At 36.1% G+C, this 19231-nt stretch overlaps 1 protein-coding gene across 4 annotated transcripts; it reads right to left on the bottom strand.

Moving 5' to 3' along the window:
• Positions 1–1092: 1092 nt before the first annotated feature.
• LOC128233930 (uncharacterized) lies at positions 1093–17653 on the bottom strand. 4 transcript variants are annotated; one of them, XM_052947815.1, is made up of 12 exons: positions 17006–17509; positions 16429–16519; positions 11671–11764; positions 11126–11191; positions 10778–10840; positions 8339–10579; positions 8001–8143; positions 7213–7359; positions 6803–7004; positions 6207–6287; positions 5650–5822; positions 1093–4661 (listed from the first exon to the last, which is right to left on the bottom strand). In XM_052947815.1, exons 2-12 carry the CDS (start codon positions 16495–16497, stop codon positions 2856–2858), a joined length of 5085 nt encoding a protein of 1694 aa, XP_052803775.1. In that variant the 5' UTR covers positions 16498–16519; positions 17006–17509; the 3' UTR covers positions 1093–2855. The 4 variants fall into 4 exon arrangements, with proteins under 4 accessions (XP_052803775.1, XP_052803776.1, XP_052803774.1 ...); XM_052947814.1 differs by lacking the exon at positions 17006–17509 and adding an exon at positions 17545–17653 and having other exon boundaries at positions 1094–4661; XM_052947812.1 differs by having other exon boundaries at positions 1094–4661; positions 17331–17509.
• Positions 17654–19231: the final 1578 nt, after the last annotated feature.

The following is a 19231-nucleotide window of genomic DNA, read 5'->3' as shown; positions in this document are numbered from 1 at the left end:
AAAACCATGTTTTCATGACCTTTCTTTCAAATTAAACACGATATCTATCATAAAAACCTTTTTTGGGATATTTATTCATCCTTTTCAGTAAATTGAAACAATCATATTAATTGAAGTATTGCTTATTTGGGAGTAAGAGTGCATCGTTGGTCAACAACGAACATAATGACACCACATATATTATTCATCTTGTTTAATATTAATTTGAATTAATGCCATTCAAAATAGATGAAGTCAAAACATGGGATGGACCATGTTTTTATAAGCATGTAAAATGCCGGTATTCAAGTCCAATAACACAATCAATATATGTATTTTGTACATTGTGTATACCCTTATGAATCTCATTGAACTGAGTAAATGTGTTGCCAATTGATTGGCTATTCCCATCTTTAAAAATATAAACATTCTTATTTCCAGAAATAGATTAACTTAAAAAACCCATAAATATCCGGAAACATCGAAGACATGTACGTGAACGGTTTCAATAAGTTCCAGGTAAATGTAAAAATAAGGTAAACATTTGTGAAAATTATCTTTTAAATTGTAAATGAATGTTCTTTTTTCATGCATAACTCGATGTCTACTTACTTTAATAGTGCCATTGTAAACGTGTATATTGTGAATATAATTGTATGATGTAGCTCGCAAAAGGCATATGATTGTGCTATACAAAATGCATATATACCAATGAGTAGTATAACTTCCATACCATATCCCGCTCCGGATATGGTATCAATGCTACGATCTGCAGTCCTTGGAGCTACAACATTCGTTTGTTCCTTATCAAAGTTTGCTCTGGTATTAACACACGTATATGAATGTCCATTTGAGTGGTACTTGTGAATTTGATTGCAAACCGAATAATTACATAGTATAAAACAGAATTGCATATATTGATTTTAAAATGAATAAGTAAAAGAGCTAAAGACAATTCTTGAGCATCATAACGGATCATTGGCAATTTGGCACCCACCTATTTACTGGCAAAACAACATTCACAAGATCGAGCCTAGTGCACCAAGTAAAACATATTTACTTTCAAATTTTATAACAAGGCAAGCTTTTGTCAATAAGAAGCTATACATATATTGGAGGGATTGCTCAAAGCTTAGGAACGATAGCACTTTTCATGAAAATCCAGATTTTATTAGCAAGTAATTATTGATATTTGTTCACAAGTTTTCGATTTAACACAATACATAGTCAATTTCATGAGAAACTACATTCCACGATTTTTATCAATTTTACTCGTTTAAACCTCTGAACAAGTATAAAGAGACCAAACTAACCGTTAACATACATTTTCTACTCATTGGCATTACAACAAAGATTCTATATATTGTGACTCCAATGATTGCCGGACATAAATGTCACTTAAGCAAATGTGTTAAGAGAAAAACATATTTAATCTAAACATATATAATACTAACAAAATATATAGTTACAAGACGAATGTTGATGTAAGGCATCAAAGACGCACCTGAATGGGTTTTAATGAATATTAATATATATCTATTGAAGTTCATGAAAAATTCTGACAAAGTTTCATGAATATTAGACCAAACATAATGCCTCTAGTATGTTCCAGATTGGACATAGTCACCTAGTTTTTGACCCCATGTGACCAACTTTTACAAGCGGTCGATATTTCATCAAAGGGTACATTCGGACAAAGTTTGAATATAAAAATTCCGAATAAACACGGACATAGCCGAAATATGACGGTTAAATCAACTTTCTAGGTCGTAGTTACTCAGTCGTCTCCGGCATGCGTAAATTATTTAGACCGGTACCTTGCATTATCACCGATAAAATATTTGGTGTCGGGTCGATTCGGCCGAGATATCATTTCGGCCTGATCCTTTTCGGCCTACTTTTATTCATTAATGTTTGTTTTAAATCGTGTGAATTACGCTTTGAACTTTCATTTTATATCAGTTAAATTTAAATTGTGTTAATATTGGTATTGCGACTTATATTTGTTAGTAAAGTCGTGTGAATTAAGCTTTGTACTTCCATTTTATATCACTTAAATTTAAGATAGTCAATTAATGTCGTGTTAAGGCACTTATATTTGTTATCAAATGCATAATTTAAACTATTATTCACAATATGCCCGTAAATTTTCACATGCTTATTTACTACCACAGCGTGTATATAAATCGTTTATAAATTAAATTTCTAAAATAACGAACTCGTATGACCGGCGACCAGTCAATTCAAAAACACAGAGAATATCTTCTTTTAATTTCCTGTTTTAAACATAAGGCGTATTCGTTTTATATGACGTTTTTGAAGTTTTACACGCATCAAAACGGTTTTTGACGACAAATTTTAAGCAAAGTTGAATAAGAGTTGATATCATTAACACATCTTTTTTTTCATAACTAAAATTAATCCGTATACACTTCCCTATTGACAATTGCAAACATGTATCCCTATAGAGGTGGCCTTCAGCCGCGTCTAATAATCAAGTAAGTGAATGATATCAAATGAAGATAAAAACAGCACACACACACACACACACACACACACAAACACACTGCATTTGTATTTATGCTGAGTATAAATATTATATATCATTACTTTATTATTCAAATTGAAAAATCATTTTTAACAAATTTGAAGTAAATTTAATTTCTTTGATTATTCTGAACTTAATTAAATTTGATTTAAAAAAAAAAAGTGAATCTAACTTTAACCAATTTATCTTTTATTTTCTCTTTACTTGGTATCACTTATTCTAAGATAGATATACCAAACAATAATTATAATAGTGAATTTTATTTCATATATCGAATTTCAGAAAACGAATGGACCGTTTCAAATGCCATGTTTATTCTCCTCTCATTCTAGGACGTGAGATAGCGGACAGGCCAATACATAAATTTCACGGACATTTCTATATCAGAAGTAGTGGAGTTCTTAGGTTGGTCCGCTAGTCTTTTCAAACCAGCCTCGCCGTAAAGCACTCCAAATACCGTTTTAAGCCACAAAAATGCGTATCCCATTTTCATCCGTGTAACAAGTTCACTTGCTTCGTCTGAATATTCACAGAATTTCTCATTCTCTTGTTCCTTGTTGTAAAGTGCAAAAATCGCTGCATACACACAAAACATGTTTTCGTCCTTAAATGCACAACTTTCAATGTCTTTCCCAGTTTTAGTCATTTCCTTCAGGTGGCTTTGATATTGCCTGTGCTTCTTTGCGCAAAACTCGAGAACATGAAGGGCTTCTGATTTCTTCCCAACAAACGCAAGGAAGGCTGCGTAATCGTGACAAAATGAATCGAACGCTAACGTAAAGGACATCGGCACCTCTGACTCAGCGTAAGTGCCTGCTACGTCCTTGGGCAGTACTTCATCTATTCGCAGTAGGTGTAGATCGGAGCAAACTGCCCTCATCAAAGTTTTGGAAAGTTGACCGTGAAGCATTTTATCAGCATATAAGGCAAACCAAACTGTTGCAGCAAAGTTGAGTCCGCTAAATGCAGCTTGTAGAAACACTTGGAATGGCATGCTGTCATCACAAGTACTCACTGCCAAACGCTCTTGGAAAGCTTCATTCAGTTTCTCGAGACCACTCTCGTAATAAAAGTGACTAATGAAGTACTGAGCTTTTTCAATCTGGCATGGTACAAATACCTGTAGTGTCGACGATTTTACGCTTGAAAATTGTTGCAAATTGTCGCTAACCTTTTCAAAAACAGTTGAACAATTTGTAAGTACCTCCAAACTTTCATTTAGTCGTCGAGTATGCAGTAATGGCTGAAGCAGAAATTGACATAGCCTTTTTTCGACAAGATTTATTTCCTCCGCACTGAAATGATCTATAATATTGTTCTTAACTATAAAGTAATGTGGAATTCCCTTTTTTCTTATCCCACTTTGGAGTTCGTTTATCATGAACAAAAGGCAACCAGCAATAGACGTTTCCCAAACATCACAGGGAATTCTTTCACAAGTGAAGAAAAATATGCTGTTCGGCATGTCAATGTTGAATGATTTTACTTCACTTAAGTTCTGCATACAAAAGTATCGAAATAGCAGATAACAGTACTTCTGGTGTTCAGTAAGTGCTTCCTTGAACAATATTTTATCTGCTTCGGCAAATAAGTACTTCCATTCAATAATTGGACTCTCACTTGCAGGGTGACACCTGGGTGAAAGAACACAGCCCTTTGATTCAATTTCGGATATGATGTGTTGCGGAGGCCAGTTTTGGTATCGCTTTCTGAAAAGCCATTCCCTAGCTTGAACTGGCCATTTCGAAATAGAGTAGCAATATATTGGTTCCATTTGAACTATACCGCTTATTTTTGGTTTTAAGAGCCTGAATGGAATCGGAAAATTCAAAGAATCTTTTTTGACCTGTGTAATGTAGACGAAGGTTGGCTTATTTCCATAAAGGCTTGTTCTTTTTTCAAGAATCCTGGTATATCCAAAATGACAAAGGGATTCTTCTTCTTCCAAAACAATACTATCTTCAGATAGCTGCATCTTAATTAAAATACCGGAATTTTGCCAATGTTTCATCTCGTTATCTTTCCCTTCCAGCCAGCAAAGCGCTGGATGAAATGTGCCTTCCATAAAACTGCCGACTGGAACTGGATCTATATCCATTGGCTGGTTGTGATATGTCTTTGGCATTTTTTCGAGCTAAAATGTACAAACATTTGAATTTCTTTCAGTACTGTAGCATAGACTAACCAACAATAATTAACCCTGGTCGAGGAGGACAAACAGTATGTACCATTTATGTTTATGATGCATAGCGACTTACCCACGGATACATCATATAATTACTATGTTCTTAGGTATTACTTCAAATACACATACATATAAAAACGGCAGCTGAACAGGATTAAACACCAGATGATACCATTTAAAAAAATATTTTTTTTGTCAAAAACTAAAATGGATATCGTTGTTTAGAACGCATTAAATCTTACTAACTGATGTATCACATCGCTTACGACATATGTATCTTTCGTAGTTTTTTTCATAGTTTTCTAATTCGATATTCACGTAAATCTCAGTAAATTTAAAAATGGTGCAGGTGTATGTACTAATCACGGGACCCTCAAATGCTAAATATACACACTATGACCAGTAGGCGCTTTTTTAAACGGGTGAACTTAGCTGGGACAGAGATAACTTATTCTTTTATTCAAGTAAAATAATGTATTATCGGCCTTATACTAATATGTTATTGATAATTATGTACTTGTTTAAAGAAAATACAGTATTGGCCGATTTGGGGAGCATATGGTGTCTAGTTCATGTAAAGCTAACATTGAAAAGCTAATATTTCGGGAAAATATGAAGCAAACAAATCATTTATAAGAAACGTAAAAATGAAATATGTTTTAAAAATGTTACCAGCAAGAACAGGATACACTAAAAAGGTCGCATACTTTAAAACCCTGCCAAGCATCAACATAATTGAATTGTTTTCCTGTCTTCATGAGGCCTAATTCAATCTGTTATTTATTGTTTCATTCCTGAATATAAACTCACCAAAGCCGATAATTTACCCATAAAGCTATAAATAGGAGAAATAACAAATGCAAATAAATTCAACCTATATCTATTTGAGTATGCATTGAATTTCGCAAGAGTTAAGTAAATAGGTAATAACGCTTACGGTTTCAACATAGACATTGGCTTCGTCTGATATCTGCGACGAAATTATGGCAGATTCATTTAAAACAGTGCTTCGTGGGGCTACTGCATTCAAAAGGAACGACACATGACATGACGGGACACTGCTAACTGGGTCAACATAATCACTCTCAAACATGGCCACCTCAGCTGTTTCTGTAATACAATGTTTATGAAATGACCATTACAGTTCCGTTTATAACGTTTCAACAACAAATGAAGATCGTATTGAAAGGTATTTACAAATTTCAGTTTATTATTCTGCGAAGTTTATACGTATCATAAGAACACATTCCTCAACAGAACTGTACATTGTTGCCCAAACTATATGGTGATTGCTCAAAGGGATACACAAGTCCAATATGATCATAACGTTGTATAGTCGACACAATTAGCAGTTTTATCTTATTTTTATTTTCAAGTTCATATAATGTTTTCGAACGGCGACTCCACAGGCGTCGCCATCGACGACATAATCGATTTGACAATATGTTTGTATGGACAAACACCAAATTGAATGCTTTAAGTGATACAGTGTACCTTGATAAGTATCCCGCCATTCCGGGATTTGTGTTTCTAATGGCTTTGACTTATCCAAATTCCCTGATTCCAGACTACCTTCTGAAAAGAGTATTACATTGAGTAATTAAAAAAAACTTTATCAGTTAATATGTTAGTTATACATAAATGTCATTGTTTTCAAGATGCTGCTGGTTCTGATAAGGTTTATATTTTAAATTGTCCAATACACGTATGGGAAAATGTGAGGTAATGCACATATCAACTAGTTTAACTCCTCAGTAAATGCGTGTCCCAGTGAAATTTCACCGACTGTTCTAACGCGATAATCACATCATATACTGGTAAAGATTTCTTGATAGGAGTGTAGTTTTTGTGGTGTTTGTACGTGTCTCTCGTTCAGTGTGGTTTTGGTCCTCTACCATGTGCCTCTCAAAACGGATATTTGGGGAACCTTTTACTACTGGACTTGTCCTTGTATATTGCAAAGTATTATGGAGCAAACTAGTTTGATCACATAATAGTTTTTGTCAGCATTTTAACAATAATTATAATATCCAGAAAAACCTGATCAACACTTAAGCAGGAAAATTTAAATGATAATAGTTTTACTGCACCTGATGGCCAGAGACTTGCATAATGACGCTCGTTGACGTTGCCGACGGTAAGCACGCGGTCACTGGAATGACTATCTTTATCAGAGCCTATACTCGTCCAAACAACGTCCCTGTTTCGAATACTCAACACTTTGATTGTACTCTCTACAACATTTGACACAGCTCTTAGCTGTAGATGGTCACCCCATTCCCCATCCATACTCTAAAACATACAAGTTTTGGTCTTATTAACCGTTGCATGTAGTGATAATTTTGACCTCATATATTTAGCTTAAAAAGAAATACACAACGAATTTGTCTCAATACTTAATAGGACTAATGTTTATTAGTTTGTACAAAATTGGTTGTTTTTTTATGATTATGACCATTTTGTTTTATCTGAGCTCAGCAGAGTGAATTTATAAACCAACCATTCGTTGCAAATATACATCCCAATTTTCGTCTATAAACGACTGGAAGTGTGTATTTTCTCCGTCGTTTAGGCGTGGGTGTTCCTTCAGCCACTTGACCGCTGTTTCTCGCAATGATCTGGCATCAAACCGAGTGTCTCCATACATCTAAAATAATTATCGTTTTACACTTATCATTCCTTGATCAGACAATATAAATACTAGCGGAAAAAACTAACTGTGCCCAAAACGAAAAGTGTCTAAAATAACGTCAATCCTTTCGATAATTACATGATGTTCAACTCAAACATTTGAAGCATGAAAGTAATTGTGATATAGAGCGGTTCCCCGGTAAAGCATGTGACAATTGTCAGAATCATGCTATCTTAATAAAATCACTATACCTTGGGTTATTTCAGAAGTTGTATATGTTTACATGCAGAGTCTCCTTATACCGCGTGTATATTAAAGAAACATATATAACGAATGTGAAAACCTTCCAGACCGTGATACTGCCATCATGATTGTACGTGCACGTGCATAAAACATGAGCGTTCTAATACTACCAATGTACATGACATGTGTATGATTTAATTTTTGGGTTGTTAGTTTCAATTATGACCATAATATAGCAATTCAGCCAAAGACGTTCTTTTGAAAAATAATAATAAAAAGGAATCCATAGTGATTTATGTGGTCTTTCAACTCTCTCAACATTCAAGATGAATTAGTGTTAACTTAATCTAACCGAGGTCCGGTTATATGACGCACATACATACTGTAATTATTTGATAACAACATTTATGTACCTCTAGTTGGTCAACAAGGGCAGCGAACATGCAGTTTCCATCCGGGCTGACATCATGAACTTCATATCCTTCCTTTCTTGCTGCAACTACCAGCTCTTGAACTGCTCCTCCGCTTTTTTCTTTACAATCTGTACTCCCACATGCTGTAAAATATCTTTATGGATTGTCCTTCGTGTGTCCGTTGTTTAATGACACTTATTTTATATTCATTATCGTGAATTATAAGGAAAGATTCAAAATTCCACACTAAAGACGAGTCACAGTATGGATTGAAATTACAGTGTATACACTTAATGCGTATATTGTAAATCATGATCATATCTTATGAAAAATATTACCTGGGCATTTTGGAAGTCTGGATTGCTTCATCCTCAAATGTTCAAACGCAAAATGAAGGGTTTCGGCTTTTGTCTCAAGTGTAGATTCAATGGTGTCAATAAACGTCTTCCTTTCCTCATCATTCATACATGGCTTGCTTACTTTGTCTTTCAATATGCCAGAACCAGAGCTTGATTGAGATGTTTTGTTTTTGTTCTGCTTCCCGCTTCCTTTCAAAGCTGGTTTGGTTTTTATGTCTGTTGAGATGCTTAAAAGGGTGTCTAATAATGTATCAGCAAAATCACGTTTAGATTTAGATGCTTTGTCATTTCGATCGGGTGTATTAAGTGCTCGCATAGCGGTAGGAACGACACTGTCATCATCAGAATCGCTTTCATTTGATGACAAGGTATGTTGTTTTTCTTTAATTTCTCTTTGCTTTTCGCCCGCTTTTATCGTTCTAGTTGAATTAACACGTTCCGTAGACACGTTCTCTTGTTTAACTTCACGGTGCGTTTCGTGTTGTGTTTTGTTGTCATGCTTATCATGAATGGCTTCCTTATTTTCCTGTTCTTTGTTAAGAACTTCGACTGATGAGTCATGAGTACATGTAATTGATTTTGACATAGATCGCGCGTTCGGAGCGATATCTCCATTATCTAGTTTTTGGCCATTCTGCTGATCAGTGAAATCGTTTATTGATTTAGATGTTTCGTCCCTTCGTTTTGATGTATTGCGAACTCTCATAGCCGTAGGGACGACACTGTCATCATCAGAATCAGTTTCATTTGATGACTTGTTATGTTGTGTATCGAATATTTCTCTAGTCTTTTCGTCCGCAGTTTCCGTTATAGTTGAATACTCACGTTTCTTTGACACGCTCATTTGTTTCACTTCACGGGGCATTTCGTGTTGTGTTTTGTTGTCATGCTCATCACGGATGGTGTCTTTATTTTCCAGTTCTTTGTTCAGAACTGTTAAGTTATGCTTAAAAGCTTGACATTTAATTGGCTTTAACAATGGTTGCGAGTTCGGAGCGAGATCCCTGTTATCTAGTTTTTGGGTATTACGATTACCCGCGCGAGTAGACTTTTGACCTTGCTGAAACTTTTGAAGGCGCTTTTCCCGCATACGTTTCGTTTGTTCTGATTCTTGCCTTCTACTGGGACAATTTAATTTCGTATTTTCTTCGTCTGCAGACGATATACCATTTACAGGAGACGGAGGTCTTTGTACGTCTTTCTGTGTTTCTAATATAGTTGTTCCCACGTTCTTTAAATCTGTTTTATTTTTATTCAAATAATCTTTTGAACTGCCGCCTGTTTCTTCATATGCAGTACTAGTCTTACTGTTTCGTGTCACTAACATCTTCAAAGAATTTGTACAGTCTGTTGAACTTGTTGTGAAGGGCGGGTTTCTGTTGTCAGGATTCAAAATGTCGTTTTCCTCAAAAGTAGTTTGCAATGGTTGGGAGATGGTTTGTTTATTTTGAATTTCAGTTTCCTGGTGTTGTTTAGTCTCAAACAATGCGTCTTCCGGCTTATCAGTGTTCCCACTTGAGAGTTCTTCGGCTATATTCTTAAAGTCATTTATCAAATCATCAAATTCTTTTTCTATTTCTTTACGTTCTTGATCGTTTTGGTGTATTTCTCCATTTTTGTCAACATTGGAAGGAATTTTAGATTCCTTTTGACAATTTTGTAACAGCTTTTTCTGTACCTGCTTCTTTTGAGCTATTCGAATGCTTTTTTCATCATATACACCACAGCATATTAAGGCATATGGGATCTCGTCATAAGGTGGTATCTCATCGAATTTATCCATGTCTTGGTCTTCTCCGATTAAATCATCATCGAAATAATCCGTCAGTGAATAACTTCCCTCCGAGTCATGCCACTCAGAATTGGATGAATTATTATAATCTTTGTTCCAGAACGTACTAAATGAGTTTCCGGATGTAAAGCGAGGTTTCATCGGTACCACACGGTGACGGCGACCTCTGTTTTCATCATCGCTATCAGATTCACTCTCCGACCATTGTCTTCCAGGTGTTGTGTTCCCCGGTGGTACCGGAGCCCCTCTTGTATGTGCTATACCGGCTTTTCTTTGTGGCAATGCCGGGTTTTTACTGCCATTGGTGGCCGTTGGCTGCATTCGTTTAGGCTTTTCTGGGGTGGTATCATATTTAAGGGCTTGTCCGGTGAGTTCATTATTGGTTTCAATATTGCCAGTACTGTTTGTCTTTGAGACTTCATCTGTCACTAAATTTGCAGAAATAGTTTTCTTATTACAGACAAAATAGTTTTGTGAAATATATCGTACGATAAACAAATAATGAGTAAAACCGTGATTATCAATAATTTTAATATTCAATAGTTTTAATTAGGATATGAAGCACAAACCAAAATTTATTCAAATGATATTTTAAGTTTTATTTTCTGAACAATATAATTGTTTACCTTGGATTTGGATCTTATTATGTATGGTCTGTTCTTTTGGATTAGTGACACGGTCAGTCGTCTCTAAAAAATGAACATATACGTATAGTAATAATAATAGTAGTTCCCAATTGGTCTCAATATTGCCAGTCCTGTTAGTCTTTGAGACTTCATCTGTCACTGAATTCGCATAAATAGTTTAATCTAAGTACAGACAAAGTAGTTTTCTGGAGAAATATTTCAGAGTGAAAAACCAACGTATAAAACCGTGATTATTAAATAATTGTTTATTGTTTATAGTTTAGCACAACATGAGACACTCTAAACTGATAATGTTATTATTATTTACTGAACAAAGTAACTGTTTACCTCGGACTTGTCTTTTATCCTGTCTGATCTGCTCGCTTGACGGACTATTGTCACGGCCAGTGGTCTCTAATAATGACCATATAAAATTATATATATATTAATATAGGTATGTCCTTTATATGGTTTTATAAATCGGTCAATCTCCTTATGTAAATTAATAACTGATTCCAAAAATGTCAGGCGCACATGTTTTTTTTTATTACATATCATATTATTATTCTAAGCATGTTATGAGCCGAACCTAGCCGGCATAAAGTCATATTTTATTATGAATTTTCTTCCCAAATTTGTTTTTAATTCAATACAAAAGTAGTGCATTTGCAATGTTTTACAATTTAAAATTTCTTTTCGAGCATTGTTTTTTTTTCATCTTTGCCTTTTTCTAATCATGTTGATGTATGTTAATATTGTCTTCATAGGCCGTATGGCCTTTTCGATTTCGAATAAATCTAAATTGTACGTGACAATTTTGGTATAAAGATATCATTTTATATGCTTTGAAATACCAATTACATTTATATAATATATGACAGTTCATGACATACTTAGAGCAATGAACTGTGAGCAATTACAATTTCGCCGCCGACAGGTCGATGCCTCTAGCTTCTGTTTCAAGAGGTAGCAACTTGGGCAGTATGTCTGGAACAAAAATCAAATGTATAAATTATCTGGTTCTTATTTAATGATACTTTTGTTAAGCGTCTATATGGTGACCCTTGCATGTATGAGTTAATATATGTTAATATATATGCGGTCTGTTTGTGTTGTGTGTACGTTATGTGTCTCTTTAAGCATAAACTATGCTTAAGACATGTTCCGTTGAACAGTGCCGTTGTTAATGTTAGGCCGCTGGGACTATCCTTCGGAATTCAAATAATCGATGACAATAGTCTGCCATGGATCCCAGCCTGGTTCAGCTAGTCATTCCTGTCTTTTGCTTATGGTAGCTGATTCCTGCCATTTCTTGTGTTTGCGTTTTCGCGTCGGAAGGGCGAAATTGTGCCTAATGATGGGGAGAAACTGCGAAAATGTGGCGGGGCGAAATTGTGCCGAGTGGCGAGGCGAAAACGTAACAAGTGGCGTCGCGAAAATATGAGAAGTGGCGTCGCGAAAATATGACAAGTGGCGGGGCGTAAATGTAACAAGTGGCGGGGCGATAATATAACAAGTGGCGTCGCGAAAATGTAACAAGTGGCATCGCGAAAATGTAACAAATGGCGGGGCGAAATGTAACAAGTGGCGGGGCTAAAATGTGACAAGTGGCCGGGCGAAAATGCGACAAGTGGCGGGGCAAAAATGTAACAGGTTGGGGGGCAAAATTGTGACAGGTGGCGGGGCAAAAAATGTAACAACTGCCGAGGCGAAAATGTAACAAGTGGCGGGGCGAAAATGTGACAAGTTGCGAGGCGAAAAATGTAACAAGTGGCAAGGCGAAAATGTAACAAGTGGCGGGGAGAAAATGTGACAAGTTGCGGGGCGAAAAATGTAACAAGTGCCTGGGCGAAAATGTTACAAGTGGCGTCGTGAAAATATGACAAGTGGCGTCGCAAAAATATGACAAGTGGCGGGACGTAAATGTAACAATTGCGGGGCAAAATGTAACAAGTGGCGTCGCGAAAATGTAACAAGTGGCGTCGCGAAAAAATGACAAGAGGCGGCGTAAATGTAACAAGTGGCGAGGCGAAAATGAGACAAGTTTTGGGGCGAAAATGTGACAAGTGACGGGGTTAAAATGTAACAAGCGGCGGGGCGAAAATGTGACAAGTTGCGGGGCGAAAAATGTAACAAGTGCCGGGGCGAAAATGTAACAAGTGGCGTCGCGAAAATATGACAAGTGGCGTCGCAAAAATATGACAAGTGGCGGGACGTAAATGTAACAATTTGTGGGGCAAAATGTAACAAGTGACGTCCCGAAAATGTAACAAGCGGCGTCGCGAAATATGACAAGAGGCGGCGTAAATGTAACAAAGGCGGGGCGAAAATGGGATAATTGGCGGGGCGAAAATATGACAAGAGGCGGCGTAAATGTAACTTGTCGGGGCGAAAAGTGACAAGTGGCCGGGCGAAGATGTAACAAGTGGCGGGGCGAAAATGTAACAAGTGGCTGGCCCGAAAATGTGACAACCGGCGGGGCGAAAATGAAACAAGTGGCGGGGCGAAAATGTGGCAAGTGGCGGGGCGAAAATTGTGACAAGTGGCGTCGCGAAAATTTAACAAGTGGCGGGGCGAAAATGTAACAAGTGGCAAGGCGAAAATGTAACAATTTGCTGGGCGAAAATGTAACAAGTGGCGAGGCAGAAATGTTAAAAGTTGTGGGGAAAAAGGAACAAGTGGCGGGGCGAAAATGTAACAAGTTCCGGGGCGAAAATGTATCAAGCGGGAGGGCAAAAATGACGTGGCGAAAATGTAACAAGTGGCAGGGCGAAAATGTAACAAGCGGGAGGGCAAAAATGTTACAAGTGGCGGGGCGTGAATGTGACAAGTGGCGGGGCGTTAATATGACAAGTTGCGGGGCAAATAAATGTAACAATTGGTGGGGCGTAAATGTGACAAATGGCGCGAAAATGTTACACGTGGCTGGGCAAAACAGTAACGAGTGGCGGGGCGAAAATGTGACAAGTGGCGGGAAAATGTTACAAGTGGCAGGGCAAAACTGCACTTAAATACAGGGCGAAAATGTAACAAGTGGCGGGGCGAAAATGTAACAAGTGGCGGGGTGAAAATGTGCAAAGTGGCAGGGCAAAGTAAAAAGTGGCGGGGCGAATATGTGACAAGTGGCAGAGCGAAAGTGGCGAAGCGAAAATGTGACAAGTTTCGGGGCGAAAATAGTTTCAATAGTTTATTTGAGTCTCATCAATACACATTAAAACACCATTATAGATATAGCTTTTAAAAAAAAGAAGTATTGCCACTCCTATGAGTTATAGGAGACTATAGCACTAAACATACACTATATATATATATATACAACATTCATGATCGATATATGTTCAACACACAGTATTGCACATATGTATTGGATAAAATAAAAATAAAATAAGACTAAAAAGTTATAAGAAGCATAGTAAGCATCTATATAAAATGAATTTACAGAGACTTAAGAGATGCTTATGATATTAAACTATTTTATACACATTGTTTAATATCTAAAGCAAGGAAACAAGTCATCTGCACAACAGGTTATTTCCAGTTTTTAGAATCATAAAACAGGTTTTGGCACTGACTTTAAGCATATCTTCATTGGACAGTACAAATATCAATTTGTTTTGATCGCATAGATTAACATAGTTGTTATCAACTTCACAAGCTTTTGTAGTCAAACTATCTCTTATAGACTGATAAGCATTACAATAAAACAAAACATGTATTTCATTCTCAACTGTAGTTTTACAAATTGGACATAGGCGTAAATTTTCTGGAACATTTTCGTATCAGCCAGTTTCTAGTCTTAGTGGGGCAACCCCACATCTGAACTTAGCTAAGGCGGATCTATGCTTAATAGGTAATTGTGTCTTACATAGTTTTCTAACACATATTCTTGTTTAAACAGTTTATAGGTTCTGAGCTTGTTACGCCCTCTTTCTGAAGGACCAACATCTTTATTAATATTTTCTTTCCACACTGATACAAACTTTTGTATTGATATTGATAGCACCTTATTACAGAAGTATTTAGAGGATGAGGTATTGCAGTTCACTAGCATAGGTGACAAACCAATATTATTTATATGATTATTAAAAACAAACTGCCAGTTTCTACAACGTGAACCACTCTTACTATAGCAATAGTCAAATATTTTATGATTGATTCTATTGTTATCCATTTTTGCTATTCTATGCCACTGCTGGGCAACAGACTTCCATTGTTTCACCAGTGGTGGGTGCCACGCAAATTCACCGTATAGAGCATTATTGGGCGTATACCGACCAGTGCCAAGAAAGAAACGCATAGCTCTACTTTCAACAGAGTTAATGCATGAGTAGGATTCTGTTCCCCAAATTGAGGCACCATAGGATATTATCGGCAGCACTGTACTTTCGAATAATTTAGCAAATACTTTATACGGTAGACCACCGGCTGACTTGCACTTTGCAATTACGAGCCCGAGTACTCTGTCTGCACTCTGGGCAGCACACTTGACGGTAAAATTATAATCAAGATATTCATTCAGTAGTAACCCTAGATAGGTATACTTATCCACTACTTGCAAAGTATTATCACCACAAGTGAATACAAATGGGGTTCTGCTGACCGACAAAGATCTAAAATGAACAATCTGACTCTTAGATGAATTAACAAACATACTATTGGAATTACACCAGTCGTTTCAAACATTTAACATTAACTGTAAGTGTTCTTCATTTTCTGTCATGAGAACAATATCATCAGCATAAAGCAATTTACAAATATCTTCATCACCAACTGATATGCCTTTATTTCAAGCTTTCATTGTAACAAAATATGACAAGTGAGGGGGCGAAAATGTAACAAGTTGCTAGGCAAAAATGTAACAAATGGCGGGTGAAAATGTAACAAATGGCTGGGCAAAAATGCTCAATAAAACTTTTAGGCATTTTTGCCCAGCAACTAGGCACCTTTTCGCCCCGCCACTCGGCGCATTTTCACATTTTTGCAGATTTTTCGCACGTTTGTCCCGCCACATTGCAGATTTTTGAACCGTCAGTTGGCAGATGTTCGCATTTTTAAATAGTTCAATTACCGAAAATTGTGCAGTTATCACACAACATCGTCAAATCGGAACTCCTCGGCCATTTTCCATCGAAAACAACCTCGGAAGTATATGGACGGTTTACAATGTCAGATTTTTTACACGTAACTACGCTGCGCGTAGATCGCGTAGTAATTTCAATTTAGCAGTTAAACTTAATAATTTTAATCTCGGGAATTTTACTTCTTTATGCATTTTTGCCATCATTGGCAATCAATTTAAACGTAGTTATACAAAATACACGTTATAACACTACAATTAATTAATACATCTATTCAAAAGTTTACGAACTACTTTTACTGAAGTACCGGAAAACATCCGAAGTTGTTTTCAATAGGAAATGTCAGAAGTGTTCCGATTGAACATGGTTATATTGGATTGCATGCAAATATGTTTCTTAACATTATCAATAACGTTCCTGATGGCTCCCTTAGGACGACTACGATATCTTGTTGAAACAGAGCCTAAAACAATTGCTATTGATCGTTTTAATAGTGTTATGAATGTAATTGTAAAACATGTTTTCTATCATGACTAATGATGGTTTACATTTGTTCATGTTTTGAGTACAAACCTTGAGACATTTCGGACAACTGCGTGCTTCCTCGTTACACTGAATCGAGCAGGCGACACACTGCGCCATCTAGTGGGGTTTTGTACTCATGCTGAAAATGTTACAATTGAATTGTTATTGCGAAATTTGATATTGGTATGTTTACTTTAGAAATAGCATACATTAATAGCAAAATGTTTGGTAAATCGCAAGAGTGTATTCAACTCGTCGAACTGAATATAATGCAGTAGATGATTGCAATCGTTTTTAGACTAATATTGAGTTTTTGTCAAGTCAAGTGTACACATTAGTCAACAAGCCAATCAGGTCCAATTAAGTATTTTATGAGCATGTTTCGTTTATTAGCCTTAGATTATAGTCGATCACTAATAATATTTTTATTTGATATGGATGGTTGATAGATTCACAGGCGAAATAAAAAAAAAATATGTTTCAAACACTTAAAAAGTCATTTCCGAAATTACGTTACGTTCGTAATCAATTTTGCACATTGGCGATAATCAATTGTTTTGTCATATTCTTATAATTATACATTTTTTATTTGGTAGTGACGTCATATTTAATAATCAATTCTTACCTGTGTTCGAAATGTATTGCTAATTATTTAACGGCGGTCGCTCTTCAGGAATAAATTCGATTAGTTTGTAGCACATGGACTCTGACAAACACTAATTAATTCATTACATTGGTTGATTAAACATAATAAATATCACATAATTTTATTTAATTGATCCCATGAAAAGTACTCCTTGTTTCGATATACTCAAATTAAACAGATTTCGCTCTCTTAAATACGATTACTTTGTAATACATGAACTATAACGTTCGCTAATTGGTACCTTAATTCATAACAGTAAATATAATTAAGGTGGCTTGATTAAGAAAGAATACAAATGACTTACTTTTATTCAATTGATCCATTTTAAAGTACGCCTTGTTTCGTTTTCAAATAGAAAGTACACAGTTGAAGTATGGAAATTCCCTTCATGTATACCTAAATTAAACTGATGGATTACTTTAATACGTACACTAAAACCTTCACTTATTAACACCTTAACTAATAACAGTAAAATAAGGTTATACATTGCTTCATTAAAAATGATACAAACCACTTACTTTTATACAACTGATCCATTGTAAATATTCCTTGTTTCGTTTTAAATCGAAAGTGCGCAGTACGTGTGGAAATCCCGTGAGTCAATAACCGCAATTACTTCAACCGTGTATTGAACTGTGATATTTTGCAGTTGATACGCTTGGCTTGCAAATAAAACAGACTACGCGTACTTAAATAAGATATCTTTAAACATGATTTGTTCAATCGATTCGTCATAACATATGCTTAGTTTCATTCCGTTAAAATCTTTAATTCGACCTAGTTAAGAGACGATAGTTACAGATTAAAGATGCACTATCACAGATTGAACGTTTTGACAACTTTTTTTTTATTTTATGTCTTGGAAAGAGCCACCTTTTGCAAAAATCCATGGAACCCAGTTATATAAGACCGCTGACAAACACTAAGATCGCAGATTTTTTTATTTATATTTTTATTAGTTCAAAATTGATGTTTTATGCATTATTCATAAACCTTTAATAACGGTTTAAGCCATAAAATATTTACTTTATATAATGTGAAAATCTACGATCTGATTTTTTTGTCAGCAAACTTATATCATTGGTTTGCAGGTATTTACGTAATAAATTGCTCTTTCCAAGACATAAAATTAAAAAGTTGTAAAAATGGTTTATTTGTGGAGTGCAGCTTTTAGAGAAGACGATGGTTACAGATTAAGGTATATGATGTAAAACAAAATGCCCAAGCAGTTCAGATCGGACTTTATTGTGGTAAACAAAATTACTCGACAATAAAAATCATTCGACAACGAGTACAGATTATAAGTATCTTCCATGGCCGAGAGTGTAAGATAGGTTCATTCCGACCCGAGCGTAGGGTGTTTTGCGGAAACGAGGTTTACCGAGTTTCCGCAAAACACCCTGCGCGAGGGTCGGGATGAAACTATCTTACACGAGCGGCTATGGTAGATGCTTTTTCTCCCACCTCAGTTAAACAAAATTAATTAAAAATGTATTTTTTGCTGGAACGCTTTTGTGCTTAGTGAAAATAATTGCGTATGGATATGCGATAGCACGTGGTTGTCATGGATACGCGCGCAATGATCCAGTTAATGTTAATAGTCAAATCGGTCTTTTTGAATAGTTCTAAGGAAAATGAAGCATTATTTCTTGAATGGTGCGTGAAAACTGTTTTATGGGGACACTTGAAGCGAGAAATAATTCATTAGCGTTCTAAATATTACCATAAGACAAGACTTCTTTGATACTACTGACGACAGTCTTCAACAAGGGAGGTAATTATAATGTGGTGACCGTTAAAAAGAAGTTCCATACGGGCATTTTATCTTCGCCCTTGGGCAAGATAAGAATATCTAGCATGGTTAAATTATTGGATCTACTAATCTGAGGTGGGATAAATTGATATATCAAACATTTTATTTTAGTCCTGAGTGTTATACAGTTTTTTAGGACAAACTTATGGTAAAATCCTCGGCACTCCCACCCCCCCGCACCACAGGGACCCTAGGTAAGGCCTATTCCCATCAATATTTGGCGCAAAGACAAAACCACCGCATTCACCCGGCATTGCGGGGACACCTAGGTGGCAAGGTAAAAACTCGGCCCATTTCCCCGGCTGCCCCCTTATACCGCCGGACCTGGGAGGGAGGGGCGTGGTTACAATTGACTGGTGCATAAAACAGTCTAATATGTAGATGAAATACGA

The sequence above is a fragment of the Mya arenaria genome, chromosome 5 (genome assembly GCF_026914265.1).
Source record: "Mya arenaria isolate MELC-2E11 chromosome 5, ASM2691426v1".
Classification (NCBI taxonomy): domain Eukaryota; kingdom Metazoa; phylum Mollusca; class Bivalvia; order Myida; family Myidae; genus Mya; species Mya arenaria.
The sequence above is the reverse complement of the archived record's forward strand: the minus strand, read 5'-3'. Positions and strand labels throughout refer to the sequence as shown.